Genomic DNA, 27,803 nt, shown 5'->3' with positions numbered 1-27,803 from the left:
ATGACAAGGCTCGAACTGCAGTGCATTGCGGGGACGGGCAGGATAAGAAGGTATAATAACCGGATAGGACCGGGGAAGGAAAGGAAAGGGACGGTGCCACTTGGATTCAAAGACATCGAACCTCGCCTTAATTTAGATTCAGAATGGGGAATAGAGACGACGAGTATGATTACTTGTTTAAAGGTAAATGTGACCTCAATGTACCTGTCCGTAAAAGGTGATGTCATCGTGGTTTTATTATAGGAGTGGTCGCCTGGCTAACCGAGTTAGCTCCTAGCTAACGCTACGCATTTGCAGCCTGATCACTTTAGCCTGATATCCTGCGAATTTAAAAGAGGTCATTTTGGATATAAATATAGCGATTGATTTTGGTTTTGATATTCTCAATAATGCTAAGTAATAGCAGTTGATCCTTTGTCTTTGTCTTGATGGCTCGATAGCGCATGTCTCTGATGGACCGGTGCGGAAAACGTTACCGTCAGGAAATGTACAACTAACGTTAGTTAGGTTACTAGTAACAGCCACTTAGTTAACCAGCTAATATGTCAAATGACCACATATCTAACGTTAACTTAGTTAACCAGCTACTGAAACCATATGGGTAGTTGCTCCAGCTACACAATGGATTTATTTTATAGCTATCTAACGTTATGTCATTCATTTAAACACATGTCTTAAGAGAGGATGGATGACAAATCATATCTACCTAGTTTATGTGCCATATCCTGTTTGTGAAATATAGTGGCTTCAGCAAAATGCTCATCATCATCATGCCATCTGATGATGATGGGTTATTCCTAGGTCCACTTAACGTTGCTTTCAATTGTATTAGGTTGCACCAAAACTGTCAGTGGAAGGCCAGAAGTTAAATATAATTTCATTTGAATATGCTGTGCCGGTTAAACAGGGGGACTATTTGACGAAATAGCTTAACAATGGTCATTATTAAAGACGTCCCAACCGAGGCTCTGTTGCAGACCCACTTGCTCTCTGCTCTCTGCCCTCTGCTCTCTGCTCTCTGCTGAGGGCAGCAGGTCACCTTGAGGTTAGAGCTTTGGGCCAGTAATCGAATAGCAGATGTGACAAGGTCAAACATCTGTTGCTCCAGGATGCAGAACAACGGGGACCCCTCTTTCTGCTGGTGTCTCCGGGAGTTGGGATATGCAAATAAAAATATTAATTACACACTTGTAATATAAGCACCCCACATGTGATTGTTATTACCTTGTATTTAACCTTTATTTAACTAGGCAAGTCGTTGTGGAACAAAATCTTATTTACAATGGCGGCCTACCCTGGCCAAACCCGGACGACGCTGGGCCAATTGTGCGCCGCCCTGTGGCAGAGGAAGTGGATCTACAACAGACCCATTGTTTGGAAAGTCTGTTTAGTAATTACGCTCCTTTTTAGATATTTTGTCTCCCCAAATCAACATCTTCCTATTCTACATCATAATGAATGGGCTCCTGCTTGTTAGCTGTTAGCATGTGATGGGAATCTGGTCAAAGCACATGTCACATTCAGATGGACTTTTTCTTTATTGTACAATAAGGGGGTTTATTGATGTATATGATGTATATTGTTTTATATTCCTACTGTAATATCTACAGGATGTGTATATTCCTACTGTAATATCTACAGGATGTGTATATTCCTACTGTAATATCTACATGATGTGTATATTCCTACTGTAATATCTACAGGATGTGTATATTCCTACTGTAATATCTACAGGATGTGTATATTCCTACTGTAATATCTACATGATGTGTATATTCCTACTGTAATATCTACAGTATGTGTATATTCCTACTGTAATATCTACAGTATGTTTATATTCCTACTGTAATATCTACAGGATGTGTATATTCCTACTGTAATATCTACATGATGTGTATATTCCTACTGTAATATCTACAGGATGTGTATATTCCTACTGTAATATCTACAGGATGTGTATATTCCTACTGTAATATCTACAGGATGTGTATATTCCTACTGTAATATCTACATGATGTGTATATTCCTACTGTAATATCTACAGTATGTGTATATTCCTACTGTAATATCTACAGGATGTGTATATTCCTACTGTAATATCTACAGGATGTGTATATTCCTACTGTAATATCTACATGATGTGTATATTCCTACTGTAATATCTACAGGATGTGTATATTCCTACTGTAATATCTACAGGATGTGTATATTCCTACTGTAATATCTACAGGATGTGTATATTCCTACTGTAATATCTACAGGATGTGTATATTCCTACTGTAATATCTACAGGATGTGTATATTCATACTGTAATATCTACAGGATGTGTATATTCATACTGTAATATCTACAGTATGTGTATATTCCTACTGTAATATCTACAGGATGTGTATATTCCTACTGTAATATCTACAGGATGTGTATATTCCTACTGTAATATCTACAGGATGTGTATATTCCTACTGTAATATCTACAGGATGTGTTTATTCCTACTGTAATATCTACAGTATGTGTTTATTCCTACTGTAATATCTACAGGATGTGTATATTCCTACTGTAATATCTACAGTATGTGTTTATTCCTACTGTAATATCTACAGTATGTGTATATTCCTAATCAGGAGATGCATCAAGTTGTTTTGAATTGATTCTAACCCGTCTCTCTCTCTGGCCCAGTGGTGTTGATAGGAGACTCTAACCTGTCTCTCTCTCTGGCCCAGTGGTGTTGATAGGGGACTCTAACCCGTCCCTCTCTCTGGCCCAGTGGTGTTGATAGGAGACTCTAACCTGTCTCTCTCTCTGGCCCAGTGGTGTTGATAGGAGACTCTAACCTGTCTCTCTCTCTGGCCCAGTGGTGTTGATAGGGGACTCTAACCTGTCTCTCTCTCTGGCCCAGTGGTGTTGATAGGAGACTCTAACCTGTCTCTCTCTCTGGCCCAGTGGTGTTGATAGGAGACTCTAACCCGTCTCTCTCTCTGGCCCAGTGGTGTTGATAGGAGACTCTAACCCATTCCTCTCTCTCTGGCCCAGTGGTGTTGATAGGGGACTCTAACCTGTCTTTCTCTCTCTGGCCCAGTGGTGTTGATAGGGGACTCTAACCCGTCTCTCTCTGGCCCAGTGGTGTTGATAGGATACTCTAACCTGTCTCTCTCTCTGGCCCAGTGGTGTTGATAGGGGACTCTAACCCGTCTCTCTCTCTGGCCCAGTGGTGTTGATAGGAGACTCTAACCTGTGTCTCTCTCTCTCTCTCTGGCCCAGTGGTGTTGATAGGTGACTCTAACCTGTCTCTCTCTGGCCCAGTGGTGTTGATAGGAGACTCTAACCTGTCTCTCTCTCTGGCCCAGTGGTGTTGATAGGAGACTCTAACCCGTCTCTCTCTCTGGCCCAGTGGTGTTGATAGAAGACTCTAACCCATTCCTCTCTCTCTGGCCCAGTGGTGTTGATAGGGGACTCTAACCTGTCTTTCTCTCTCTGGCCCAGTGGTGTTGATAGGGGACTCTAACCCGTCTCTCTCTCTGGCCCAGTGGTGTTGATAGGAGACTCTAACCTGTCTCTCTCTCTGGCCCAGTGGTGTTGATAGGGGACTCTAACCCGTCTCTCTCTCTGGCCCAGTGGTGTTGATAGGAGACTCTAACCTGTCTCTCTCTCTCTCTCTCTGGCCCAGTGGTGTTGATAGGTGACTCTAACCCGTCTCTCTCTCTGGCCCAGTGGTGTTGATAGGAGACTCTAACCTGTCTCTCTCTCTGGCCCAGTGGTGTTGATAGGAGACTCTAACCTGTCTCTCTCTCTGGCCCAGTGGTGTTGATAGGGGACTCTAACCTGTCTCTCTCTCTGGCCCAGTGGTGTTGATAGGAGACTCTAACCCGTCTCTCTCTCTGGCCCAGTGGTGTTGATAGGAGACTCTAACCTGTCTCTCTCTCTGGCCCAGTGGTGTTGATAGGAGACTCTAACCTGTCTCTCTCTCTGGCCCAGTGGTGTTGATAGGGGACTCTAACCCGTCTCTTTCTCTCTGGCCCAGTGGTGTTGATAGGAGACTCTAACCTGTCTCTCTCTGGCCCAGTGGTGTTGATAGGAGACTCTAACCTGTCTCTCTCTCTGGCCCAGTGGTGTTGATAGGGGACTCTAACCCGTCCCTCTCTCTGGCCCAGTGGTGTTGATAGGAGACTCTAACCTGTCTCTCTCTCTGGCCCAGTGGTGTTGATAGGGGACTCTAACCCGTCTCTCTCTCTGGCCCAGTGGTGTTGATAGGAGACTCTAACCTGTCTCTCTCTCTGGCCCAGTGGTGTTGATAGGAGACTCTAACCTGTCTCTCTCTCTCTGGCCCAGTGGTGTTGATAGGGGACTCTAACCCGTCCCTCTCTCTGGCCCAGTGGTGTTGATAGGAGACTCTAACCTGTCTCTCTCTCTGGCCCAGTGGTGTTGATAGGAGACTCTAACCTGTCTCTCTCTCTGGCCCAGTGGTGTTGATAGGAGACTCTAACCTGTCTCTCTCTCTGGCCCAGTGGTGTTGATAGGGGACTCTAACCCGTCCCTCTCTCTGGCCCAGTGGTGTTGATAGGAGACTCTAACCTGTCTCTCTCTCTGGCCCAGTGGTGTTGATAGGAGACTCTAACCTGTCTCTCTCTCTGGCCCAGTGGTGTTGATAGGGGACTCTAACCTGTCTCTCTCTCTGGCCCAGTGGTGTTGATAGGGGACTCTAACCCGTCTCTCTCTCTGGCCCAGTGGTGTTGATAGGAGACTCTAACCCATTCCTCTCTCTCTGGCCCAGTGGTGTTGATAGGGGACTCTAACCTGTCTTTCTCTCTCTGGCCCAGTGGTGTTGATAGGGGACTCTAACCCGTCTCTCTCTCTGGCCCAGTGGTGTTGATAGGAGACTCTAACCCATCTCTCTCTCTGGCCCAGTGGTGTTGATAGGATACTCTAACCTGTCTCTCTCTCTGGCCCAGTGGTGTTGATAGGGACTCTAACCCGTCTCTCTCTGGCCCAGTGGTGTTGATAGGAGACTCTAACCTGTCTCTCTCTCTCTCTCTCTGGCCCAGTGGTGTTGATAGGTGACTCTAACCCGTCTCTCTCTCTGGCCCAGTGGTGTTGATAGGAGACTCTAACCTGTCTCTCTCTCTGGCCCAGTGGTGTTGATAGGATACTCTAACCTGTCTCTCTCTCTGGCCCAGTGGTGTTGATAGGGGACTCTAACCTGTCTCTCTCTCTGGCCCAGTGGTGTTGATAGGAGACTCTAACACGTCTCTCTCTCTGGCCCAGTGCTGTTGATAGGAGACTCTAACCTGTCTCTCTCTGGCCCAGTGGTGTTGATAGGAGACTCTAACCCGTCTCTCTCTCTGGCCCAGTGGTGTTGATAGGAGACTCTAACCCATCTCTCTCTCTCTGGCCCAGTGGTGTTGATAGGAGACTCCGGTGTGGGGAAGAGTAACCTGTTGTCTCGTTTCACCCGGAATGAGTTTAACCTGGAGAGTAAGAGCACCATCGGGGTGGAGTTTGCCACCCGCAGTATCCAGGTGGATGGGAAGACCGTGAAGGCTCAGATCTGGGACACAGCTGGCCAGGAGAGATACCGGGCTATTACATCAGCGTGAGTAAAAACACACACAAACAAACACACTGTTTAGAAAACACTTCTGACACGACTGGACAGGAGCGATACGAGCCATCACCTCAGCATGAGCACTCGGGATTGTGGCCATTTTGGAAACACCCTCTTTTTCATGGAAATACTGCCTTCTGAAATGTTGCATAGTAAACGTATGTATCAAATATCGTATGAGAGTATCATGCACAGACCTAATGCATTTAGATGGGGAGTCAGTTCAACACATAGACCTAATGCATTTAGATGGGGAGTCAGTTCAACACATAGACCTAATGCATTTAGATGGGGAGTCAGTTCAACACAGACCTAATGCATTTAGATGGGGAGTCAGTTCAACACAGACCTAATGCATTTAGTTGGGGAGTCAGTTCAACACAGACCTAATGCATTTAGATGGGGAGTCAGTTCAACACATAGACCTAATGCATTTAGATGGGGAGTCAGTTCAACACAGACCTAATGCATTTAGATGGGGAGTCAGTTCAACACATAGACCAATGCATTTAGATGGGGAGTCAGTTCAACACATAGACCTAATGCATTTAGATGGGGAGTCAGTTCAACACAGACCTAATGCATTTAGATGGGGAGTCAGTTCAACACATAGACCTAATGCATTTAGATGGGGAGTCAGTTCAACACATAGACCTAATGCATTTAGATGGGGAGTCAGTTCAACACATAGACCTAATGCATTTAGTTGGGGAGTCAGTTCAACACATAGACCTAATGCATTTAGATGGAGAGTCAGTTCAACACATAGACCTAATGCATTTAGATGGGGAGTCAGTTCAACACAGACCTAATGCATTTAGATGGGGAGTCAGTTCAACACAGACCTAATGCATTTAGATGGGGAGTCAGTTCAACACATAGACCTAATGCATTTAGTTGGGGAGTCAGTTCAACACATAGACCTAATGCATTGAGATGGAGAGTCAGTTCAACACATAGACCTAATGCATTTAGATGGGGAGTCAGTTCAACACAGACTTAATGCATTTAGATGGAGAGTCAGTTCAACACAGACCTAATGCATTTAGATGGGGAGTCAGTTCAACACATAGACCTAATGCATTTAGTTGGGGAGTCAGTTCAACACAGACCTAATGCATTTAGATGGGGAGTCAGTTCAACACATAGACCTAATGCATTTAGATGGGGAGTCAGTTCAACACAGACCTAATGCATTTAGATGGGGAGTCAGTTCAACATAGACCTAATGCATTTAGTTGAGGAGTCAGTTCAACACATAGACTTAATGCATTTAGATGGGGAGTCAGTTCAACACATAGACCTAATGCATTTAGTTGGGGAGTCAGTTCAACACAGACCTAATGCATTTAGATGGGGAGTCAGTTCAACACATAGACCTAATGCATTTAGATGGGGAGTCAGTTCAACACATAGACCTAATGCATTTAGATGGGGAGTCAGTTCAACACATAGACCTAATGCATTTAGTTGGGGAGTCAGTTCAACACAGACCTAATGCATTTAGATGGGGAGTCAGTTCAACACATAGACCTAATGCATTTAGATGGGGAGTCAGTTCAACACATAGACCTAATGCATTTAGATGGGGAGTCAGTTCAACACATAGACCTAATGCATTTAGATGGGGAGTCAGTTCAACACATAGACCTAATGCATTTAGATGGGGAGTCAGTTCAACACAGACCTAATGCATTTAGATGGGGAGTCAGTTCAACATAGACCTAATGCATTTAGATGGGGAGTCAGTTCAACACAGACCTAATGCATTTAGATGGGGAGTCAGTTCAACATAGACCTAATGCATTTAGTTGAGGAGTCAGTTCAACACATAGACCTTAATGCATTTAGATGGGGAGTCAGTTCAACACAGACCTAATGCATTTAGATGGGGAGTCAGTTCAACACATAGACCAATACATTTAGATGGGGAGTCAGTTCAACACACAGACCTAATGCATTTAGTTGGGGAGTCAGTTCAACACATAGACCTAATGCATTTAGATGGGGAGTCAGTTCAACACACAGACCTAATGCATTTAGTTGGGGAGTCAGTTCAACACAGACCTAATGCATTTAGATGGGGAGTCAGTTCAACACATAGACCAATACATTTAGATGGGGAGTCAGTTCAACACATAGACCTAATGCATTTAGTTGGGGAGTCAGTTCAACACAGACCTAATGCATTTAGATGGGGAGTCAGTTCAACACATAGACCAATACATTTAGATGGGGAGTCAGTTCAACACAGACCTAATGCATTTAGTTGGGGAGTCAGTTCAACACATAGACCAATACATTTAGATGGGGAGTCAGTTCAACACAGACCTCATGCATTTAGATGGGGAGTCAGTTCAACACATAGACCTAATGCATTTAGATGGGGAGTCAGTTCAACACAGACCTAATGCATTTAGATGGGGAGTCAGTTCAACACATAGACCTAATGCATTTAGATGGAGAGTCAGTTCAACACATAGACCTAATGCATTTAGTTGGGGAGTCAGTTCAACACAGACCTAATGCATTTAGATGGGGAGTCAGTTCAACACAGACCTAATGCATTTAGATGGGGAGTCAGTTCAACACATAGACCTAATGCATTTAGATGGGGAGTCAGTTCAACACACAGATCTAATGCATTTAGATGGGGAGTCAGTTCAACACAGACCTAATGCATTTAGTTGGGTAGTCAGTTCAACACATAGACCTAATGCATTTAGTTGGGTAGTCAGTTCAACACATAGACCTAATGCATTTAGTTGGGGAGTCAGTTCAACACATAGACCTAATGCATTTAGTTGGGTAGTCAGTTCAACACATAGACCTAATGCATTTAGTTGGGGAGTCAGTTCAACACAGACCTAATGCATTTAGTTGGGGAGTCAGTTCAACACAGATCTAATGCATTTAGTTGGGGAGTCAGTTCAACACAGACCTAATGCATTTAGTTGGGTAGTCAGTTCAACACATAGACCTAATGCATTTAGATGGGGAGTCAGTTCAACATAGACCTAATGCATTTAGATGGGGAGTCAGTTCAACACATAGACCTAATGCATTTAGATGGGGAGTCAGTTCAACACATAGACCAATACATTTAGATGGGGAGTCAGTTCAACACAGATCTAATGCATTTAGTTGGGGAGTCAGTTCAACACAGACCTAATGCATTTAGTTGGGGAGTCAGTTCAACACATAGACCAATGCATTTAGTTGGGGAGTCAGTTCAACACATAGACCAATGCATTTAGTTGGGGAGTCAGTTCAACACAGACCTAATGCATTTAGTTGGGTAGTCAGTTCAACACAGACCTAATGCATTTAGATGGGGAGTCAGTTCAACACAGACCTAATGCATTTAGATGGAGAGTCAGTTCAACACATAGACCTAATGCATTTAGATGGGGAGTCAGTTCAACACAGACCTAATGCATTTAGATGGGGAGTCAGTTCAACACATAGACCAATGCATTTAGATGGGGAGTCAGTTCAACACATAGACCAATGCATTTAGATGGGGAGTCAGTTCAACACACAGACCAATGCATTTAGATGGGGAGTCAGTTCAACACATAGACCTAATGCATTTAGATGGGGAGTCAGTTCAACACATAGACCTAATGCATTTAGATGGAGAGTCAGTTCAACACAGACCTAATGCATTTAGATGGAGAGTCAGTTCAACACAGACCTAATGCATTTAGATGGAGAGTCAGTTCAACACAGACCTAATGCATTTAGATGGAGAGTCAGTTCAACACATAGACCTAATGCATTTAGATAGGGAGTCAGTTCAACACAGACCTAATGCATTTAGATGGGGAGTCAGTTCAACACATAGACCAATGCATTTAGATGGGGAGTCAGTTCAACACAGATCTAATGCATTTAGATGGGGAGTCAGTTCAACACAGACCTAATGCATTTAGATGGGGAGTCAGTTCAACACATAGACCTAATGCATTTAGATGGGGAGTCAGTTCAACACATAGACCTAATGCATTTAGATGGGGAGTCAGTTCAACACAGACCTAATGCATTTAGATGGGGAGTCAGTTCAACACAGACCTAATGCATTTAGATGGGGAGTCAGTTCAACACAGACCTAATGCATTTAGATGGGGAGTCAGTTCAACACAGACCTAATGCATTTAGATGGAGAGTCAGTTCAACATAGACCTAATGCATTTAGATGGGGAGTCAGTTCAACACATAGACCTAATGCATTTAGATGGGGAGTCAGTTCAACACAGACCTAATGCATTTAGATGGGGAGTCAGTTCAACACATAGACCTAATGCATTTAGATGGGGAGTCAGTTCAACACAGACCTAATGCATTTAGATGGGGAGTCAGTTCAACACAGACCTAATGCATTTAGTTGGGGAGTCAGTTCAACACATAGACCAATGCATTTAGATGGGGAGTCAGTTCAACACATAGACCTAATGCATTTAGATGGGGAGTCAGTTCAACACAGACCTAATGCATTTAGATGGGGAGTCAGTTCAACACATAGACCTAATGCATTTAGATGGGGAGTCAGTTCAACACAGACCTAATGCATTTAGATGGGGAGTCAGTTCAACACATAGACCTAATGCATTTAGATGGGGAGTCAGTTCAACACAGACCTAATGCATTTAGATGGGGAGTCAGTTCAACACATAGACCAATGCATTTAGATGGGGAGTCAGTTCAACACATAGACCTAATGCATTTAGATGGGGAGTCAGTTCAACACAGACCTAATGCATTTAGATGGGGAGTCAGTTCAACACATAGACCTAATGCATTTAGATGGGGAGTCAGTTCAACACAGACCTAATGCATTTAGATGGGGAGTCAGTTCAACACATAGACCTAATGCATTTAGATGGGGAGTCAGTTCAACACAGACCTAATGCATTTAGATGGGGAGTCAGTTCAACATAGACCTAATGCATTTAGATGGAGAGTCAGTTCAACACATAATAATATAATAATAATATATGCCATTTAGCTGACACATAGACCTAATGCATTTAGATGGGGAGTCAGTTCAACACAGACCTAATGCATTTAGTTGGGGAGTCAGTTCAACACAGACCTAATGCATTTAGTTGGGGAGTCAGTTCAACACATAGACCTAATGCATTTAGATGGGGAGTCAGTTCAACACAGACCAATGCATTTAGATGGGGAGTCAGTTCAACACAGACCTAATGCATTTAGATGGGGAGTCAGTCCAACACATAGACCAATACATTTAGATGGGGAGTCAGTTCAACACAGATCTAATGCATTTAGTTGGGGAGTCAGTTCAACACAGACCTAATGCATTTAGTTGGGGAGTCAGTTCAACACATAGACCTAATGCATTTAGATGGGGAGTCAGTTCAACACACAGACCTAATGCATTTAGTTGGGGAGTCAGTTCAACACAGACCTAATGCATTTAGATGGGGAGTCAGTTCAACACATAGACCAATACATTTAGATGGGGAGTCAGTTCAACACAGACCTAATGCATTTAGTTGGGGAGTCAGTTCAACACATAGACCTAATGCATTTAGATGGGGAGTCAGTTCAACACATAGACCAATGCATTTAGATGGGGAGTCAGTTCAACACAGACCTAATGCATTTAGATGGGGAGTCAGTTCAACACAGACCTAATGCATTTAGATGGGGAGTCAGTTCAACACAGACCTAATGCATTTAGATGGGGAGTCAGTTCAACACATAGACCTAATGCATTTAGATGGGGAGTCAGTTCAACACAGACCTAATGCATTTAGATGGGGAGTCAGTTCAACACATAGACCTAATGCATTTAGATGGGGAGTCAGTTCAACACAGATCTAATGCATTTAGATGGGGAGTCAGTTCAACACAGACCTAATGCATTTAGTTGGGGAGTCAGTTCAACACAGACTTAATGCATTTAGTTGGGGAGTCAGTTCAACACATAGACCAATACATTTAGATGGGGAGTCAGTTCAACACAGATCTAATGCATTTAGTTGGGGAGTCAGTTCAACACAGACCTAATGCATTTAGTTGGGTAGTCAGTTCAACACATAGACCTAATGCATTTAGATGGGGAGTCAGTTCAACACAGACCTAATGCATTTAGATGGGGAGTCAGTTCAACACATAGACCTAATGCATTTAGATGGGAGTCAGTTCAACATAGACCTAATGCATTTAGATGGGGAGTCAGTTCAACACATAGACCAATACATTTAGATGGGGAGTCAGTTCAACACAGATCTAATGCATTTAGTTGGGGAGTCAGTTCAACACAGACCTAATGCATTTAGTTGGGGAGTCAGTTCAACACAGATCTAATGCATTTAGTTGGGGAGTCAGTTCAACTCAGACCTAATGCATTTAGTTGGGTAGTCAGTTCAACACATAGACCTAATGCATTTAGTTGGGGAGTCAGTTCAACACATAGACCTAATGCATTTAGTTGGGTAGTCAGTTCAACACATAGACCTAATGCATTTAGTTGGGGAGTCAGTTCAACACAGATCTAATGCATTTAGTTGGGGAGTCAGTTCAACACAGACCTAATGCATTTAGTTGGGGAGTCAGTTCAACACAGACCTAATGCATTTAGACCTAATGCATTTAGTTGGGTAGTCAGTTCAACACATAGACCTAATGCATTTAGTTGGGGAGTCAGTTCAACACAGACCTAATGCATTTAGTTGGTTTCAACACAGACCTAATGCATTTAGTCAGTTCAACACAGATCTAATGCATTTAGTTGGGGAGTCAGTTCAACATAGACCTAATGCATTTAGATGGGGAGTCAGTTCAACACATAGACCTAATGCATTTAGATGGGGAGTCAGTTCAACATAGACCTAATGCATTTAGATGGGGAGTCAGTTCAACACATAGACCAATACATTTAGATGGGGAGTCAGTTCAACACAGACCTAATGCATTTAGTTGGGGAGTCAGTCCAACACAGACCTAATGCATTTAGTTGGGGAGTCAGTCCAACACACAGACCAATGCATTTAGATGGGGAGTCAGTTCAACACAGACCTAATGCATTTAGATGGGGAGTCAGTTCAACACATAGACCTAATGCATTTAGATGGGGAGTCAGTTCAACACATAGACCTAATGCATTTAGATGGGGAGTCAGTTCAACACAGACCTAATGCATTTAGATGGGGAGTCAGTTCAACACATAGACCTAATGCATTTAGATGGGGAGTCAGTTCAACACATAGACCAATGCATTTAGATGGGGAGTCAGTTCAACACATAGACCAATGCATTTAGATGGGGAGTCAGTTCAACACATAGACCTAATGCATTTAGATGGGGAGTCAGTTCAACACATAGACCTAATGCATTTAGATGGAGAGTCAGTTCAACACAGACCTAATGCATTTAGATGGGGAGTCAGTTCAACATAGACCTAATGCATTTAGATGGGGAGTCAGTTCAACACATAGACCTAATGCATTTAGATGGAGAGTCAGTTCAACACAGACCTAATGCATTTAGATGGAGAGTCAGTTCAACACATAGACCTAATGCATTTAGTTGGGGAGTCAGTTCAACACAGACCTAATGCATTTAGATGGGGAGTCAGTTCAACACATAGACCAATGCATTTAGATGGGGAGTCAGTTCAACACAGACCTAATGCATTTAGATGGGGAGTCAGTTCAACACATAGACCTAATGCATTTAGATGGGGAGTCAGTTCAACACAGACCTAATGCATTTAGTTGGGGAGTCAGTTCAACACAGACCTAATGCATTTAGTTGGGGAGTCAGTTCAACACAGACTTAATGCATTTAGTTGGGGAGTCAGTTCAACACATAGACCTAATGCATTTAGATGGGGAGTCAGTTCAACACACAGACCAATGCATTTAGATGGGGAGTCAGTTCAACACAGACCTAATGCATTTAGATGGGGAGTCAGTTCAACACATAGACCTAATGCATTTAGTTGAGGAGTCAGTTCAACACATAGACCTTAATGCATTTAGATGGGGAGTCAGTTCAACACAGACCTAATGCATTTAGATGGGGAGTCAGTTCAACACATAGACCAATGCATTTAGATGGGGAGTCAGTTCAACACATAGACCAATGTATTTAGGCAATTTGAAAGCCTGTTACAAGGTTTACTTTAAGTTTCTAACAACACTATGTAGGCTATCTCTGCTTGTCACCTTTGATCCTAACTCTGTTTCCTCTGGTCCACAGGTATTACCGTGGGGCAGTGGGGGCCTTGTTGGTCTATGACATCGCCAAGCACCTGACCTATGAAAACGTGGAGCGTTGGCTGAAGGAGCTGAGAGACCATGCAGACAGCAACATCGTAATTATGCTGGTCGGCAACAAGAGTGACCTGCGCCACCTCAGGGCCGTGCCCACCGACGAGGCACGGACATTCGCAGGTCAGTGTGTGTTTTTTACATTTCATTTTATTTCACCTTTATTTAACCAGGTAGGCCAGTTGAGAACACCTTTATTTAACCAGGTAGGCCAGTTGAGAACACCTTTATTTAACCAGGTAGGCAAGTTGAGATCACCTTTATTTAACCAGGTAGGCCAGTTGAGAACACCTTTATTTAACCAGGTAGGCAAGTTGAGAACACCTTTATTTAACCAGGTAGGCAAGTTGAGATCACCTTTATTTAACCAGGTAGGCAAGTTGAGATCACCTTTATTTAACCAGGTAGGCAAGTTGAGAACCAGTTCTCATTTACAACTGCAACCTGGCCAAGATAAAGCAAAGCAGTGTGACAAAAACAACAACACAGAGTTACACATGGAATAAACAAACATACAGTCAATAACAAGATAGAAAATTGTCTGTATACAGTGTGTGGCATGGGGCAGGTAATAAGAGTGATCTGCGCCAGCTCAGGGCCCACCGACGACGCAGGTCAGTGCAGTACCAACTCACACAGGAAGAGGTCTAGGAGTAGTGGGGTGAACAGTTTCTTTACTTTCCTTACCCATGAGTGGCTGATGGTTTTCATGGTTTTACTTATTCAAATAGGAAGACGTCTCTGTGATGTCATAGAGATTTGCATAATGGTAGAGACCTTAACACAGTGGTGATTGACATGGTTTACTGTTTCCCTCTATTCCTCAGAGAAGAACGGTTTGTCTTTCCTGGAGACCTCAGCCCTGGATTCTACTAACGTGGAGACATCCTTCCAGACCATTCTGACTGGTGAGGGGCTGTCTCTCTATGCTCTCTACAGCATTGATCTGTATCTGAAGACAACTCGGATTCCAATAACAAATGCTTGTTTTCCACTGTGTGCCCTAATGAATATAACCTCTGGACCTTTCCTGCTCTGCCCTGTCTTACCCTGTCCTGCTCTGCCCTGTCCTGCTCTGCCCTGTCCTGCTCTGCCCTGTCCTGCTCTGCCCTGTCTTACCCTGTCCTGCTCTGCCCTGCCCTGTCCTGCTCTGCCCTGTCTTACCCTGTCCTGCTCTGCCCTGTCTTACCCTGTCCTGCTCTGCCCTGTCTTACCCTTTCCTGCTCTGCCCTGTCTTACCCTTTCCTGCTCTGCCCTGTCTTACCCTTTCCTGCTCTGCCCTGTCTTACCCTGTCCTGCTCTGCCCTGTCTTACCCTGTCCTGCTCTGCCCTGTCTTACCCTGTCCTGCTCTGCCCTGTCCTGTCTTACTATTTCCTGCTCTGCCCTGTCTTACCCTTTCCTGCTCTGACCTGTCTTACCCTGTCCTGCTCTGCCCTGTCCTGTCTTACCATTTCCTGCTCTGCCCTGTCTTACCCTGTCCTGCTCTGCCCTGTCTTACCCTGTCCTGCTCTGCCCTGTCCTGTCTTACCATTTCCTGCTCTGACCTGTCTTACCCTGTCCTGCTCTGACCTGTCTTACCCTGTCCTGCTCTGCCCTGTCTTACCCTGTCCTGCTCTGCCCTGTCTTAACCTGTCCTGCTCTGCCCTGTCTTACCCTGTCCTGCTCTGCCCAGTCCTGCTCAGCCCTGTTCTGCTCTGCCCTGTCTTACCCTGTCCTGCTCTGCCCTGTCTTACCCTTTCCTGCTCTGCCCTGTCTTACCCTGTCCTGCTCTGCCCTCTCCTACCCTGTCCCTGCTCTGCCCAGTCCTGCTCAGCCCTGTCCTGCTCTGACCTGTCTTACCCTGTCCTGCTCTGCCCTGTCTTACCCTGTCCTGCTCTGCCCTGTCTTACCCTGTCCTGCTCTGCCCTGTCTTACCCTTTCCTGCTCTGCCCTGTCTTTACCCTTTCCTGCTCTGACCTGTCCTGTCTTACCCTTTCCTGCTCTGCCCTGTCCTGTCTTACCCTTTCCTGCTCTGACCTGTCTTACCCTTTCCTGCTCTGCCCTGTCTTACCCTTTCCTGCTCTGACCTGTCTTACCCTTTCCTGCTCTGCCCTGTCCTGTCTTACCCTTTCCTGCTCTGCCCTGTCTTACCCTGTCCTGCTCTGCCCTGTCCTGCTCTGCCTTACCCTGTCCTGCTCTGCCCTGTCTTACCCTGTCCTGCTCTGCCCTGTCTTACCCTTTCCTGCTCTGACCTGTCCTGTCTTCCCCTTTCCTGCTCTGCCCTGTCTTACCCTTTCCTGCTCTGACCTGTCTTACCCTTTCCTGCTCTGCCCTGTCTTACCCTGTCCTGCTCTGCCCTGTCCTGTCTTACCATTTCCTGCTCTGACCTGTCTTACCCTGTCCTGCTCTGACCTGTCTTACCCTGTCCTGCTCTGCCCTGTCTTACCCTGTCCTGCTCTGCCCTGTCCTGCTCTGCCCTGTCTTACCCTGTCCTGCTCTGCCCTGTCTTACCCTGTCCTGCTCTGCCCTGTCTTACCCTTTCCTGCTCTGCCCTCTCTTACCCTTTCCTGCTCTGCCCTGTCTTACCCTTTCCTGCTCTGCCCTGTCTTACCCTGTTCTGCTCTGCCCTGTCTTACCCTGTCCTGCTCTGCCCAGTCCTGCTCAGCCCTGTCCTGCTCTGCCTTACCCTGTCCTGCGCTGCCCTGTCTTACCCTGTCCTGCTCTGCCCAGTCTTACCCTTTCCTGCTCTGCCCTCTCTTACCCTTTCCTGCTCTGCCCTGTCTTACCCTTTCCTGCTCTGCCCTGTCCTGCCCTGTCTTACCCTGTCCTGCTCTGCCCTCTCTTACCCTGTCCTGCTCTGCCCTGTCTTACCCTTTCCTGCTGTGCCCTGTCTTACCCTGTCCTGCTCTGCCCTGTCTTACCCTGTCCTGCTCTGCCCTGTCTTACCCTTTCCTGCTCTGCCCTGTCTTACCCTTTCCTGCTCTGACCTGTCTTACCCTGTCCTGCTCTGCCCTGTCTTACCCTGTCCTGCTCTGCCCTGTCTTACCCTTTCCTGCTCTGCCCTATCTTACCCTTTCCTGCTCTGCCCTGTCCTGCCCTGTCTTACCCTTTCCTGCTCTGCCCTGTCCTGTCTTACCCTTTCCTGCTCTGTCCTCTCTTACCCTGTCCTGCTCTGCCCTGTCCTGCTCTGCCCTGTCTTACCCTGTCCTGCTCTGCCCTGTCTTACCCTTTCCTGCTCTGCCCTGTCTTACCCTTTCCTGCTCTTCCCTGTCTTACCCTTTCCTGCTCTGCCCTGTCTTACCCTTTCCTGCTCTGCCCTGTCTTACCCTTTCCTGCTCTGCCCTGTCTTACCCTTTCCTGCTCTGCCCTGTCTTACCCTGTCCTGCTCTGCCCTGTCTTACCCTGTCCTGCTCTGCCCTGTCTTACCCTTTCCTGCTCTGCCCTGTCTTACCCTTTCCTGCTCTGCCCTGTCTTACCCTTTCCTGCTCTGCCCTGTCTTACCCTTTCCTGCTCTGCCCTGTCTTACCCTTTCCTGCTCTGCCCTGTCTTACCCTTTCCTGCTCTGCCCTGTCTTACCCTTTCCTGCTCTGCCCTGTCTTACCCTTTCCTGCTCTGCCCTGTCTTACCCTGTCCTGCTCTGCCCTGTCTTACCCTGTCCTGCTCTGCCCTGTCTTACCCTTTCCTGCTCTGCCCTGTCTTACCCTGTCCTGCTCTGCCCTGTCCTACCCTTTCCTGCTCTGCCCTGTCTTACCCTTTCCTGCTCTGCCCTGTCTTACCCTTTCCTGCTCTGCCCTGTCTTACCCTTTCCTGCTCTGCCCTGTCTTACCCTTTCCTGCTCTGCCCTGTCTTACCCTTTCCTGCTCTGCCCTGTCTTACCCTGTCCTGCTCTGCCCTGTCTTACCCTGTCCTGCTCTGCCCTGTCTTACCCTTTCCTGCCCTGTCCTACCCTGTCCTGCTCTGCCCTGTCCTGCTCTGCCCTGTCTTACCCTTTCCTGCTCTGCCCTGTCTTACCCTTTCCTGCCCTGTCCTACCCTTTCCTGCTCTGCCCTGTCCTGCTCTGCCCTGTCTTACCCTTTCCTGCCCTGTCCTACCCTTTCCTGCTCTGCCCTGTCCTGCTCTGCCCTGTCTTACCCTTTCCTGCCCTGTCCTACCCTTTCCTGCTCTGCCCTGTCCTGCTCTGCCCTGTCTTGCTCTGTCCTACCCTTTCCTGCTCTGCCCTGTCCTGCTCTGCCCTGTCTTACCCTTTCCTGCTCTGCCCTGTCTTACCCTTTCCTGCTCTGCCCTGTCTTGCTCTGTCCTACCCTTTCCTGCTCTGCCCTGTCCTACCCTTTCCTGCTCTGCCCTGTCTTACCCTTTCCTGCCCTGTCCTACCGTTTCCTTCTCTGCCCTGTCTTACCCTTTCTTGCCCTGTCTGACCCAGTCCTGCTCTGACCTGTCCTGCTCTGCCCTGTCTTACCCTTTCCTGCTCTGCCCTGTCTTACCCTTTCCTGCTCTGCCCTGTCTTACCCTTTCCTGTTCTCAACTATATATCCCCATCTCCTCACCACCTCCTCAAAAGTCAGAGGGGAGTATCTTCCGATGGGTTGTGAGAAAGCAGTGTGGAGATGGGACGGGAGGAATTGAGGAAAGATGAATTGAGACAGAGCCCTAGTGTTCTGTCTCTCTGCGTGAGTGATGTTAATGCCCTGCCTCTCTCTTCTCCCCCTTTGCTCACTCTCCCCACCTCTCCTCCCCTTCCTACCCCCCGCTGCAGAAATCTATCGCATCGTGTCTCAGAAACAGATGTCGGACCGACGAGACAACGACATGTCGCCTAGCAACAACGTGGTCAACATCCAGGTGCAGCCGACGGAGAACAAACCAAAGATGCAGTGTTGTCAGAGCATCTAACAGCCTCACCAGTAGCACCTGATCCCCTCCCCTAAAAGACTGCTTGGTCCTATCTGACTGAGACACAGCTGCATGGCCAGGCTCTAGACTGAGACACAGCTGCGTGGCCAGGCTCTAGACTGACACACAGCTGCGTGGCCAGGCTCTAGACTGAGACACAGCTGCATGGCCAGGCTCTAGACTGAGACACAGCTGCGTGGCCAGGCTCTAGACTGAGACACAGCTGCATGGCCAGGCTCTAGACTGAGACACAGCTGCGTGGCCAGGCTCTAGACTGACACACAGCTGCGTGGCCAGGCTCTAGACTGAGACACAGCTGCATGGCCAGGCTCTAGACTGAGACACAGCTGCATGGCCAGGCTCTAGACTGAGACACAGCTGCGTGGCCAGGCTCTAGACTGAGACACAGCTGCGTGGCCAGGCTCTAGACTGAGACACAGCTGCGTGGCCAGGCTCTAGACTGACACACAGCTGCGTGGCCAGGCTCTAGACTGACACACAGCTGCGTGGCCAGGCTCTAGACTGACACACAGCTGCATGGCCAGGCTCTAGACTGAGACACAGCTGCGTGGCCAGGCTCTAGACTGACACACAGCTGCATGGCCAGGCTCTAGACTGACACACAGCTGCATGGCCAGGCTCTAGACTCTATGCTTCCATGTAGAGGGTGAGGCTGTGTCCAGATTCTCCACCCTTCCTCCCAAAGTGTGGGTTTATTTTCACCATTGTTAAATGTATGATGGGAAGTGTTCAAGTGAACACTTTGAGAAAAGGGTGGATAATTAGGGTGCAGCTGTGAGCCCGCTGGTTCCTTAAGGATCCCCAGTCAGGACTATACAGCTGTCTGATCCCATTGGTTCCTTAAGGATCCCCAGTCAGGACTATACAGCTGTGTCTGAGCCCGTTGGTTCCTTAAGGATCCCCAGTCAGGACTATACAGCTGTCTGATCCCATTGGTTCCTTACGGATCCCCAGTCAGGACTATACAGCTGTGTCTGATCCTGTTGGTTCCTTAAGGATCCCCAGTCAGGACTATACAGCTGTCTGATCCCGTTGGTTCCTTAAGGATCCCTAGTCAGGACTATACAGCTGTGTCTGAGCCTGTTGGTTCCTTAAGGATCCCCAGTCAGGACTATACAGCTGTGTCTGAGCCTGTTGGTTCCTTAAGGATCCCCAGTCAGGACTATACAGCTGTGTCTGAGCCCGTTGGTTCCTTAAGGATCCCCAGTCAGGACTATACAGCTGTGTCTGAGCCCGTTGGTTCTATACAGCTGTGTCTGAGCCCGTTGGTTCCTTAAGGATCCCCAGTCAGGACTATACAGCTGTGTCTGAGCCCGTTGGTTCCTTAAGGATCCCCAGTCAGGACTATACAGCTGTGTCTGAGCCCGTTGGTTCCTTAAGGATCCCCAGTCAGGACTATACAGCTGTGTCTGAGCCCGTTGGTTCCTTAAGGATCCCCAGTCAGGACTATACAGCTGTGTCTGATCCCGTTGGTTCCTTAAGGATCCCCAGTCAGGACTATACAGCTGTGTCTGATCCTGTTGGTTCCTTAAGGATCCCCAGTCAGGACTATACAGCTGTGTCTGAGCCCGTTGGTTCCTTAAGGATCCCCAGTCAGGACTATACAGCTGTGTCTGAGCCCGTTGGTTCCTTAAGGATCCCCAGTCAGGACTATACAGCTGTTTCTGAGCCCGTTGGTTCCTTAAGGAACCCCAGTCAGGACTATACAGCTGTGTCTGAGCCCGTTGGTTCCTTAAGGATCCCCAGTCAGGACTATACAGCTGTTTCTGAGCCCGTTGGTTCCTTAAGGATCCCCAGTCAGGACTATACAGCTGTGTCCGAGCCCGTTGGTTCCTTAAGGATCCCCAGTCAGGACTATACAGCTGTCTGATCCCATTGGTTCCTTACGGATCCCCAGTCAGGACTATACAGCTGTGTCTGAGCCCGTTGGTTCTATACAGCTGTGTCTGAGCCCGTTGGTTCCTTAAGGATCCCCAGTCAGGACTATACAGCTGTGTCTGAGCCCGTTGGTTCTTTAAGGATCCCCAATCAGGACTATACAGCTGTGTCTGAGCCCGTTGGTTCCTTACGGATCCCCAGTCAGGACTATACAGCTGTGTCTGAGCCCGTTGGTTCCTTAAGGATCCCCAGTCAGGACTATACAGCTGTGTCTGAGCCCGTTGGTTCCTTAAGGATCCCCAGTCAGGACTATACAGCTGTCTGATCCCGTTGGTTCCTTAAGGATCCCCAGTCAGGACTATACAGCTGTGTCTGAGCCCGTTGGTTCCTTACGGATCCCCAGTCAGGACTATACAGCTGTGTCTGAGCCCGTTGGTTCCTTAAGGATCCCCAGTCAGGACTATACAGCTGTGTCTGAGCCCGTTGGTTCCTTACGGATCCCCAGTCAGGACTATACAGCTGTGTCTGATCCGTTGGTTCCTTAAGGATCCCCAGTCAGGACTATACAGCTGTCTGATCCCGTTGGTTCCTTAAGGATCCCCAGTCAGGACTATACAGCTGTGTCTGAGCCCGTTGGTTCCTTAAGGATCCCCAGTCAGGACTATACAGCTGTGTCTGAGCCTGTTGGTTCCTTAAGGATCCCCAGTCAGGACTATACAGCTGTGTCTGAGCCCGTTGGTTCCTTAAGGATCCCTAGTCAGGACTATACAGCTGTGTCTGAGCCCGTTGGTTCCTTAAGGATCCCCAGTCAGGACTATACAGCTGTGTCTGATCCCATTGGTTCTATACAGCTGTGTAATCTGATCCCATTGGTTCTATACAGCTGTGTCTGATCCCATTGGTTCTATACAGCTGTGTCTGATCCCATTTGTTCTATACAGCTGTGTCTGATCCCATTGGTTCTATACAGCTGTGTCTGATCCCATTTGTTCTATACAGCTGTGTCTGATCCCATTGGTTCTATACAGCTGTGTCTGATCCCATTTGTTCTATACAGCTGTGTCTGATCCCATTGGTTCTATACAGCTGTGTCTGATCCCATTTGTTCTATACAGCTGTGTCTGATTCCATTGGTTCTATACAGCTGTGTCTGATCCCATTGGTTCTATACAGCTGTGTCTGATTCCATTGGTTCTATACAGCTGTGTCTGATCCCATTGGTTCCTTACGGATCCACAGCTTTTTATTTTTTCCGTCTTTTATATGATTATATAGCTGTTTTAATAACCAGACAGACGCTGGAAGAATCTGCACAGAAATGTATTCATATATGATGGACTAGTTTTATTGGTGATAAAGCAGACATGCCAACATGCATTGTACCTACCATAGGCTTCTATTTGGCACATTGTGGTTTTTGACTCAACCGGCTGAAGTTGGAGCTGAGCCAATCAGAGGACTGGCTGAGGAGAAAACATCTCCAGCTCTCCTCCCCCCTGTGTTCATAGTAATGTTTTCCTCACTCCATCTTGATAGCAGCTCTTCACTTTGTCTGTTCATACCACTGATGTGTGAGGGGGAAAATGGAGAACCAACCATTTGGCAAATACATTTTCCATAATTGTAAGTGTTAGTCAAGCACATAACCACTATTTAGCAGTTAGTCGTAATGACGCCTTAGCTAAGGAGCTACGGTAGTTAACTACAGTGTTTAGTCAAGCACATGACCACTATTTAGCAGTTAGCTCCTTAGCTAAGGCGTCATTACGACTAAGGTAGTTAACTACAGTGTTTAGTCAACTAAGCGAGAACAATTTCTCTGCAATGGTAGTAGGCACAAGCACATTGACGAGCAACATGTGCTGTGTTGCCGTAGTTCAATGTTACTGAGTGTTATGCTAGTTCAATGCTGCGCTAGTTCAGTGCTGCGCTACTTCAGCGCTGCGCTACTTCAGCGCTGCGCTAGTTCAGCGCTGCGCTACTTCAGCGCTGCGCTACTTCAGCGCTGCGCTAGTTCAGCGCTGCGCTACTTCAGCGCTGCGCTAGTTCAGCGCTGCGCTAGTTCAGCGCTGCGCTACTTCAGCGCTGCGCTAGTTCAGCGCTGCGCTAGTTCAGCGCTGCGCTAGTTCAGCGCTGCGCTACTTCAGTGCGCGTCACTGTGAGGATGGAAACAGACATGGCAGAGAGCTGTTCTGCTAATACCGTCCTTCATTGAAAGTTATGTTAAAGTGTTAAAGATTAGCAGGCCTATGTCATTGAATCATTTGTGGATCTGTCCTCTTCAAATACCTGGTGGATGAGGTCAGGGCCGGTGGATGAGGTCAGGGCCGGTGGATGAGGTCAGGGATAGAGATCTGGAACCAGCTCCTATAGGCCGAGCTCAATTTTTGTCATATTCCATATATCCTACAGTCAACTAGACTACTACGTTGCATCCATTAATTTAATTATTTAGAACTTTCTCCTCAAACAAATTTAAGAAGAAGCTAGTTTGCATTTTCACTAGACGATCCACCTTCATTACCCCACAATTTAACCTAGAAAAAAACACCTCAATTTAATTTAGCATCAAACACAATACTTCTGTGTTTACTACAATGTTTGATTTAATTTATAGCTCTAGCCTGAGGGGAAAGTCGACTGACCCAATCTGGGCCTTCCCCTACACAACCTTAGTCCTACATCCGCACCACCTTGGCAGAAAATCCCAGGGAGAAGCCCTGATTGTACATCAGACCGTATTTCTAGTTAGCTACTGAAGACCAGCCAATTACCAAGTACCCATAACAATATATAGACTACCATGCCTACTGAGGCAGTCTTCTACCAACATCATTTGGATAAAGAAAAAGGTGCCTATGACTTGAGCAGTGTGGGTGCGCTGAATTGGTACACATAAAACTTATTCAAGGATAATGTGAGGAATGTTTTTGTTCATTTTTGTTCATTTGAAAATGATAGGATAAGTAATCCTTCTCACCCCCCTAAAAGATTTAGATGCACTATTGTAAAGTGACTGTTCTACTGGATGTCATAAGGTGAATGCACCAATTTGTAAGTCGCTCTGGATAAGAGCGTCTGCTAAATGACTTAAATGTAAATGTAACCTGGTTAAAGGAGTGCACTGTGAAGGGATTAGGGGGCCATGTGGGACTCAGGCAGTGGGGAGCCTGGTGATGCTACTGTATAGATGATGGCTTCTCTCTTGTAGTAATGCTAATGATAGGCGAGGGATCAGTGGTAGTAATGCTATAATGCTAATGATAGGCTAGGGATCAGTGGTAGTAATGCTATAATGCTAATGATAGGCTAGGGATCAGTGGTAGTAATGCTGTAATGCTAATGATAGGCTAGGGATCAGTGGTAGTAATGCTATAATGCTAATGATAGGCTAGGGATCAGTGGTAGTAATGCTGTAATGCTAATGATAGGCTATGGATCAGTGGTAGTAATGCTGTAATGCTAATGATAGGCTAGGGATCAGTGGTAGTAATGCTGTAATGCTAATGATAGGCTAGGGATCAGTGGTAGTAATGCTGTAATGCTAATGATAGGCTATGGATCAGTGGTAGTAATGCTGTAATGCTAATGATAGGCTAGGGATCAGTGGTAGTAATGCTATAATGCTAATGATAGGCTAGGGATCAGTGGTAGTAATGCTAATGATAGGCTAGGGATCAGTGATCCTTCAGGTCGTCTATTTAATCACAATTGAAGGGGTTGCAAAATGTCCCTACATTTTCCAGGTTTTTCAGAAATCCCTGGGAGCCAGGTGGAGCTTGTTGTCATGGTGAAGGATGGTAGCATAAAGTCTAGTGATGCCACTGCTCATGAGTCAGGATTCCCAGCTCTGTTTGTGTGGTCTTGCCAACTCTGTCATTATCATAAGACGGGGTTATTACCCTACGAGGTCCAGACTACTGCTTTTCTGTTCTACCTGTTTGGCGGAATGAATACACCCTTGGTGTCCCAGGTCGAGTCCCTAACTAGAGGGGAAGAATGATTCATAGCAGTTCAACTGGCTTTGAGGTCCAGATTTCAACTTGAGGGACATGGGCGTTATGACAAGACGGCACAAACAGATCTGGGATTCAGGCTAACCATGGTTTACCTTGGTGTCAATGGGAACAAGTAATCGCACATACATAACCACTATCTGGAGAGACCAGACTACAGCTAGACTGCCTAACAGACTGTCTTATGAGACTGATTCATTTCTGCTTTTGTTTTGTTTTTCAACACGCTCTATGCCAGGATTAGGATCAATTCCAGTCAATTCAGGAATTACACTGAAATTCCAATTATCTTCAACGAGGAACATTTGGAATTGGAATTTGGTTTTACTTTCTGAATTAAAATGGAAGTGGCCCAACGCTGACGGTAACCCTGAGACATGTCTGTAGGCTCCTTTTATGTTGCAAGTTGTGAGTGAGTCGTGTTTCAGTGCCTTTATGGTAGAATGTCATGTTGGTTGGGAGTTCTCAGAAACCACCTCCCCTTCTCTTCAAGCCTGGCCGGCTCACCTAGCTCTCTGGATTAGTGGACCCAAGGATCTAAACAGGGTCCTTGGGACGTCCAACTCTGTCAGCCCTTTGAAGGGGACATTTCAAACAGTTAAGGATAAGGGTGAACTGTTAGTGGACAGGACTGGTTCCTGGCCTTAGAAGTTGATCAGGCTGGTTGGCAGGTTCCCTCCAAGTGACTGAACACACCGCAGTCTACAGACTTAGATCAGCTGCAGGTGTGGATAAGAGGGAGCCACTGTCTATTTACTTAATAAAGCCTAGTATCCCACTTCACATAAAGTGTGTCTCATTGAGCTTAAAACTTGCCCCCTATCAAATTGAGAGCACTACAAATAAGTCTCTGCTACTTCCATGTATTAAAAGGGATTCTTCTGGATGTTGGCAACAATGCCCTTTATCTACTGACCCAGAGTCAGATGAGGCCCTTTATCTACTGACCCAGAGTCAGATGAAGCCCTTTATCTACTGACCCAGAGTCAGATGAGGTCCTTTATCTACTGACCCAGAGTCAGATGAGGCCCTTTATCTACTGACCCAGAGTCAGATGAAGCCCTTTATCTACTGACCCAGAGTCAGATGAAGCCCTTTATCTACTGACCCAGAGTCAGATGAAGCCCTTTATCTACTGACCCAGAGTCAGATGAGGCCCTTTATCTACTGACCCAGAGTCAGATGAGGCCCTTTATCTACTGACCCAGAGTCAGATGAGGCCCTTTATCTACTGACCCAGAGTCAGATGAAGCCCTTTATCTACTGACCCAGAGTCAGATGAGGCCCTTTAACTACTGACCCAGAGTCAGATGAGGCCCTTTATCTACTGACCCAGAGTCAGATGAGGCCCTTTAACTACTGACCCAGAGTCAGATGAGGCCCTTTAACTACTGACCCAGAGTCAGATGAGGCCCTTTATCTACTGACCCAGAGTCAGATGAGGCCCTTTAACTACTGACCCAGAGTCAGATGAGGCCCTTTATCTACTGACCCAGAGTCAGATGAAGCCCTTTTATCTACTAACCCAGAGTCAGATGAGGCCCTTTATCTACTGACCCAGAGTCAGATGAGGCCCTTTATCTACTGACCCAGAGTCAGATGAAGCCCTTTTATCTACTAACCCAGAGTCAGATGAGGCCCTTTATCTACTGACCCAGAGTCAGATGAAGCCCTTTATCTACTGACCCAGAGTCAGATGATGCCCTTTATCTACTGACCCAGAGTCAGATGAAGCCCTTTATCTACTAACCCAGAGTCAGATGAGGCCCTTTATCTACTGACCCAGAGTCAGATGAAGCCCTTTATCTACTAACCCAGAGTCAGATGAGGCCCTTTATCTACTGACCCAGAGTCAGATGAAGCCCTTTATCTACTAACCCAGAGTCAGATGAGGCCCTTTATCTACTGACCCAGAGTCAGATGAAGCCCTTTTATCTACTAACCCAGAGTCAGATGAGGCCCTTTAACTACTGACCCAGAGTCAGATGAGGCCCTTTATGTACTGACCCAGAGATGAACTCATGGATAAACATTTTATGTCTTTGTGTCCAGTATGACGGAAGTTAGCCAATGCGAAGTCGCGTTAGTGCAATGACTGGAAGTCCACAGGAACAACTAGTATGCTAGCCCTGCTGAACACAGCCCTGCTGAACACAGCCCTGTTTTAGGTTGTAGTCCCTGGGTGCATCCCAAATGGCACCCTATTCCTTATATGGAGCACTACTTTGGACCTGGGCCCGTAGGGGAATAGAGTGACCCTGGGCCCGTAGGGGAATAGAGTGACCCTGGGCCCGTAGGGGAATAGAGTGACCCTGGGCCCGTAGGGGAATAGAGTGACCCTGGGCCCGTAGGGGAATAGAGTGACCCTGGGCCCGTAGGGGAATAGAGTGACCCTGGGCCCGTAGGGGAATAGAGTGACCCTGGGCCCGTAGGGAATAGAGTGACCCTGGGCCCGTAGGGGAATAGAGTGACCCTGGGCCCGTAGGGGAATAGAGTGACCCTGGGCCCGTAGGGGAATAGAGTGACCCTGGGCCCGTAGGGGAATAGAGTGACCCTGGGCCCGTAGGGGAATAGAGTGACCCTGGGCCCGTAGGGGAATAGAGTGACCCTGGGCCCGTAGGGGAACAGAGTGACCCTGGGCCCATAGTAGTGCACTATATAGAGAGAGGATGACCCAGTCTGTGTCTGTCAGGCTTGCAGTGCCAATGAGGAGGTTACAGAGGTCATCATCTCCAATTAGCCTTGTCTGCTCTGTCTGTATCCCCTTACTATTACTGTTATGTAATTAGTTACGTCAACGATCACTTTATGCCTCGGCTCCACTGTTTTATTTTTCATTCGCGCTGTGATTTGTATTTTTTTAATAATTAAACTGTTATCTCTGTCCACTACTTACAATTGAAAAGTGCAAATAAATACAATTAACTATTATAACTGAGGTAATGTGTGTGTCTGTGTGTGTATGGGGGGGGGATCTGTCATTTTCTGATGGCAGCATAGACTTGACATGTTTTATTGAAATACCGAAACAGGAAATGGAGATGCTTCTTTAGAGGAACAGACATAATCAGGATTGAAACCGGTTCAGGGAACATAACTGGAGAACAACAC

General features: G+C 46.8%; 1 protein-coding gene and 1 long non-coding RNA gene across 19 annotated transcripts; one reads left to right on the top strand and one right to left on the bottom strand.

Moving 5' to 3' along the window:
• Window positions 1-27,630, top strand: rab11a (RAB11a, member RAS oncogene family). Of its 18 annotated transcripts, none has more exons than XM_052466087.1 (8): window positions 1-183; window positions 5,394-5,589; window positions 13,837-14,030; window positions 14,735-14,815; window positions 18,641-19,452; window positions 20,994-21,146; window positions 21,246-25,687; window positions 26,072-27,630. In XM_052466087.1, the coding sequence occupies exons 1-5, from the start codon at window positions 144-146 to the stop codon at window positions 18,775-18,777; spliced, it is 648 nt and encodes a 215-aa protein (XP_052322047.1). In that variant the 5' UTR covers window positions 1-143; the 3' UTR covers window positions 18,778-19,452; window positions 20,994-21,146; window positions 21,246-25,687; window positions 26,072-27,630. The 18 variants fall into 18 exon arrangements, 13 of the variants coding, with proteins under 13 accessions (XP_052322047.1, XP_052322048.1, XP_052322045.1 ...); XM_052466088.1 differs by lacking the exon at window positions 20,994-21,146 and adding an exon at window positions 19,618-19,819; XM_052466085.1 differs by lacking the exon at window positions 20,994-21,146.
• Window positions 20,041-21,487, bottom strand: LOC127908293 (uncharacterized). Its single transcript, XR_008066664.1, has 3 exons — window positions 21,339-21,487; window positions 20,195-20,376; window positions 20,041-20,121 (listed from the first exon to the last, which is right to left on the bottom strand). It is a non-coding gene; the product is annotated as an uncharacterized LOC127908293 (long non-coding RNA).
• Window positions 27,631-27,803: the final 173 nt, after the last annotated feature.

Source organism: Oncorhynchus keta, chromosome 17 (assembly GCF_023373465.1).
Source record: "Oncorhynchus keta strain PuntledgeMale-10-30-2019 chromosome 17, Oket_V2, whole genome shotgun sequence".
NCBI classification, from domain to species: Eukaryota; Metazoa; Chordata; class Actinopteri; order Salmoniformes; family Salmonidae; genus Oncorhynchus; species Oncorhynchus keta.
This window is presented reverse-complemented; position numbering and strand designations above follow the sequence as displayed.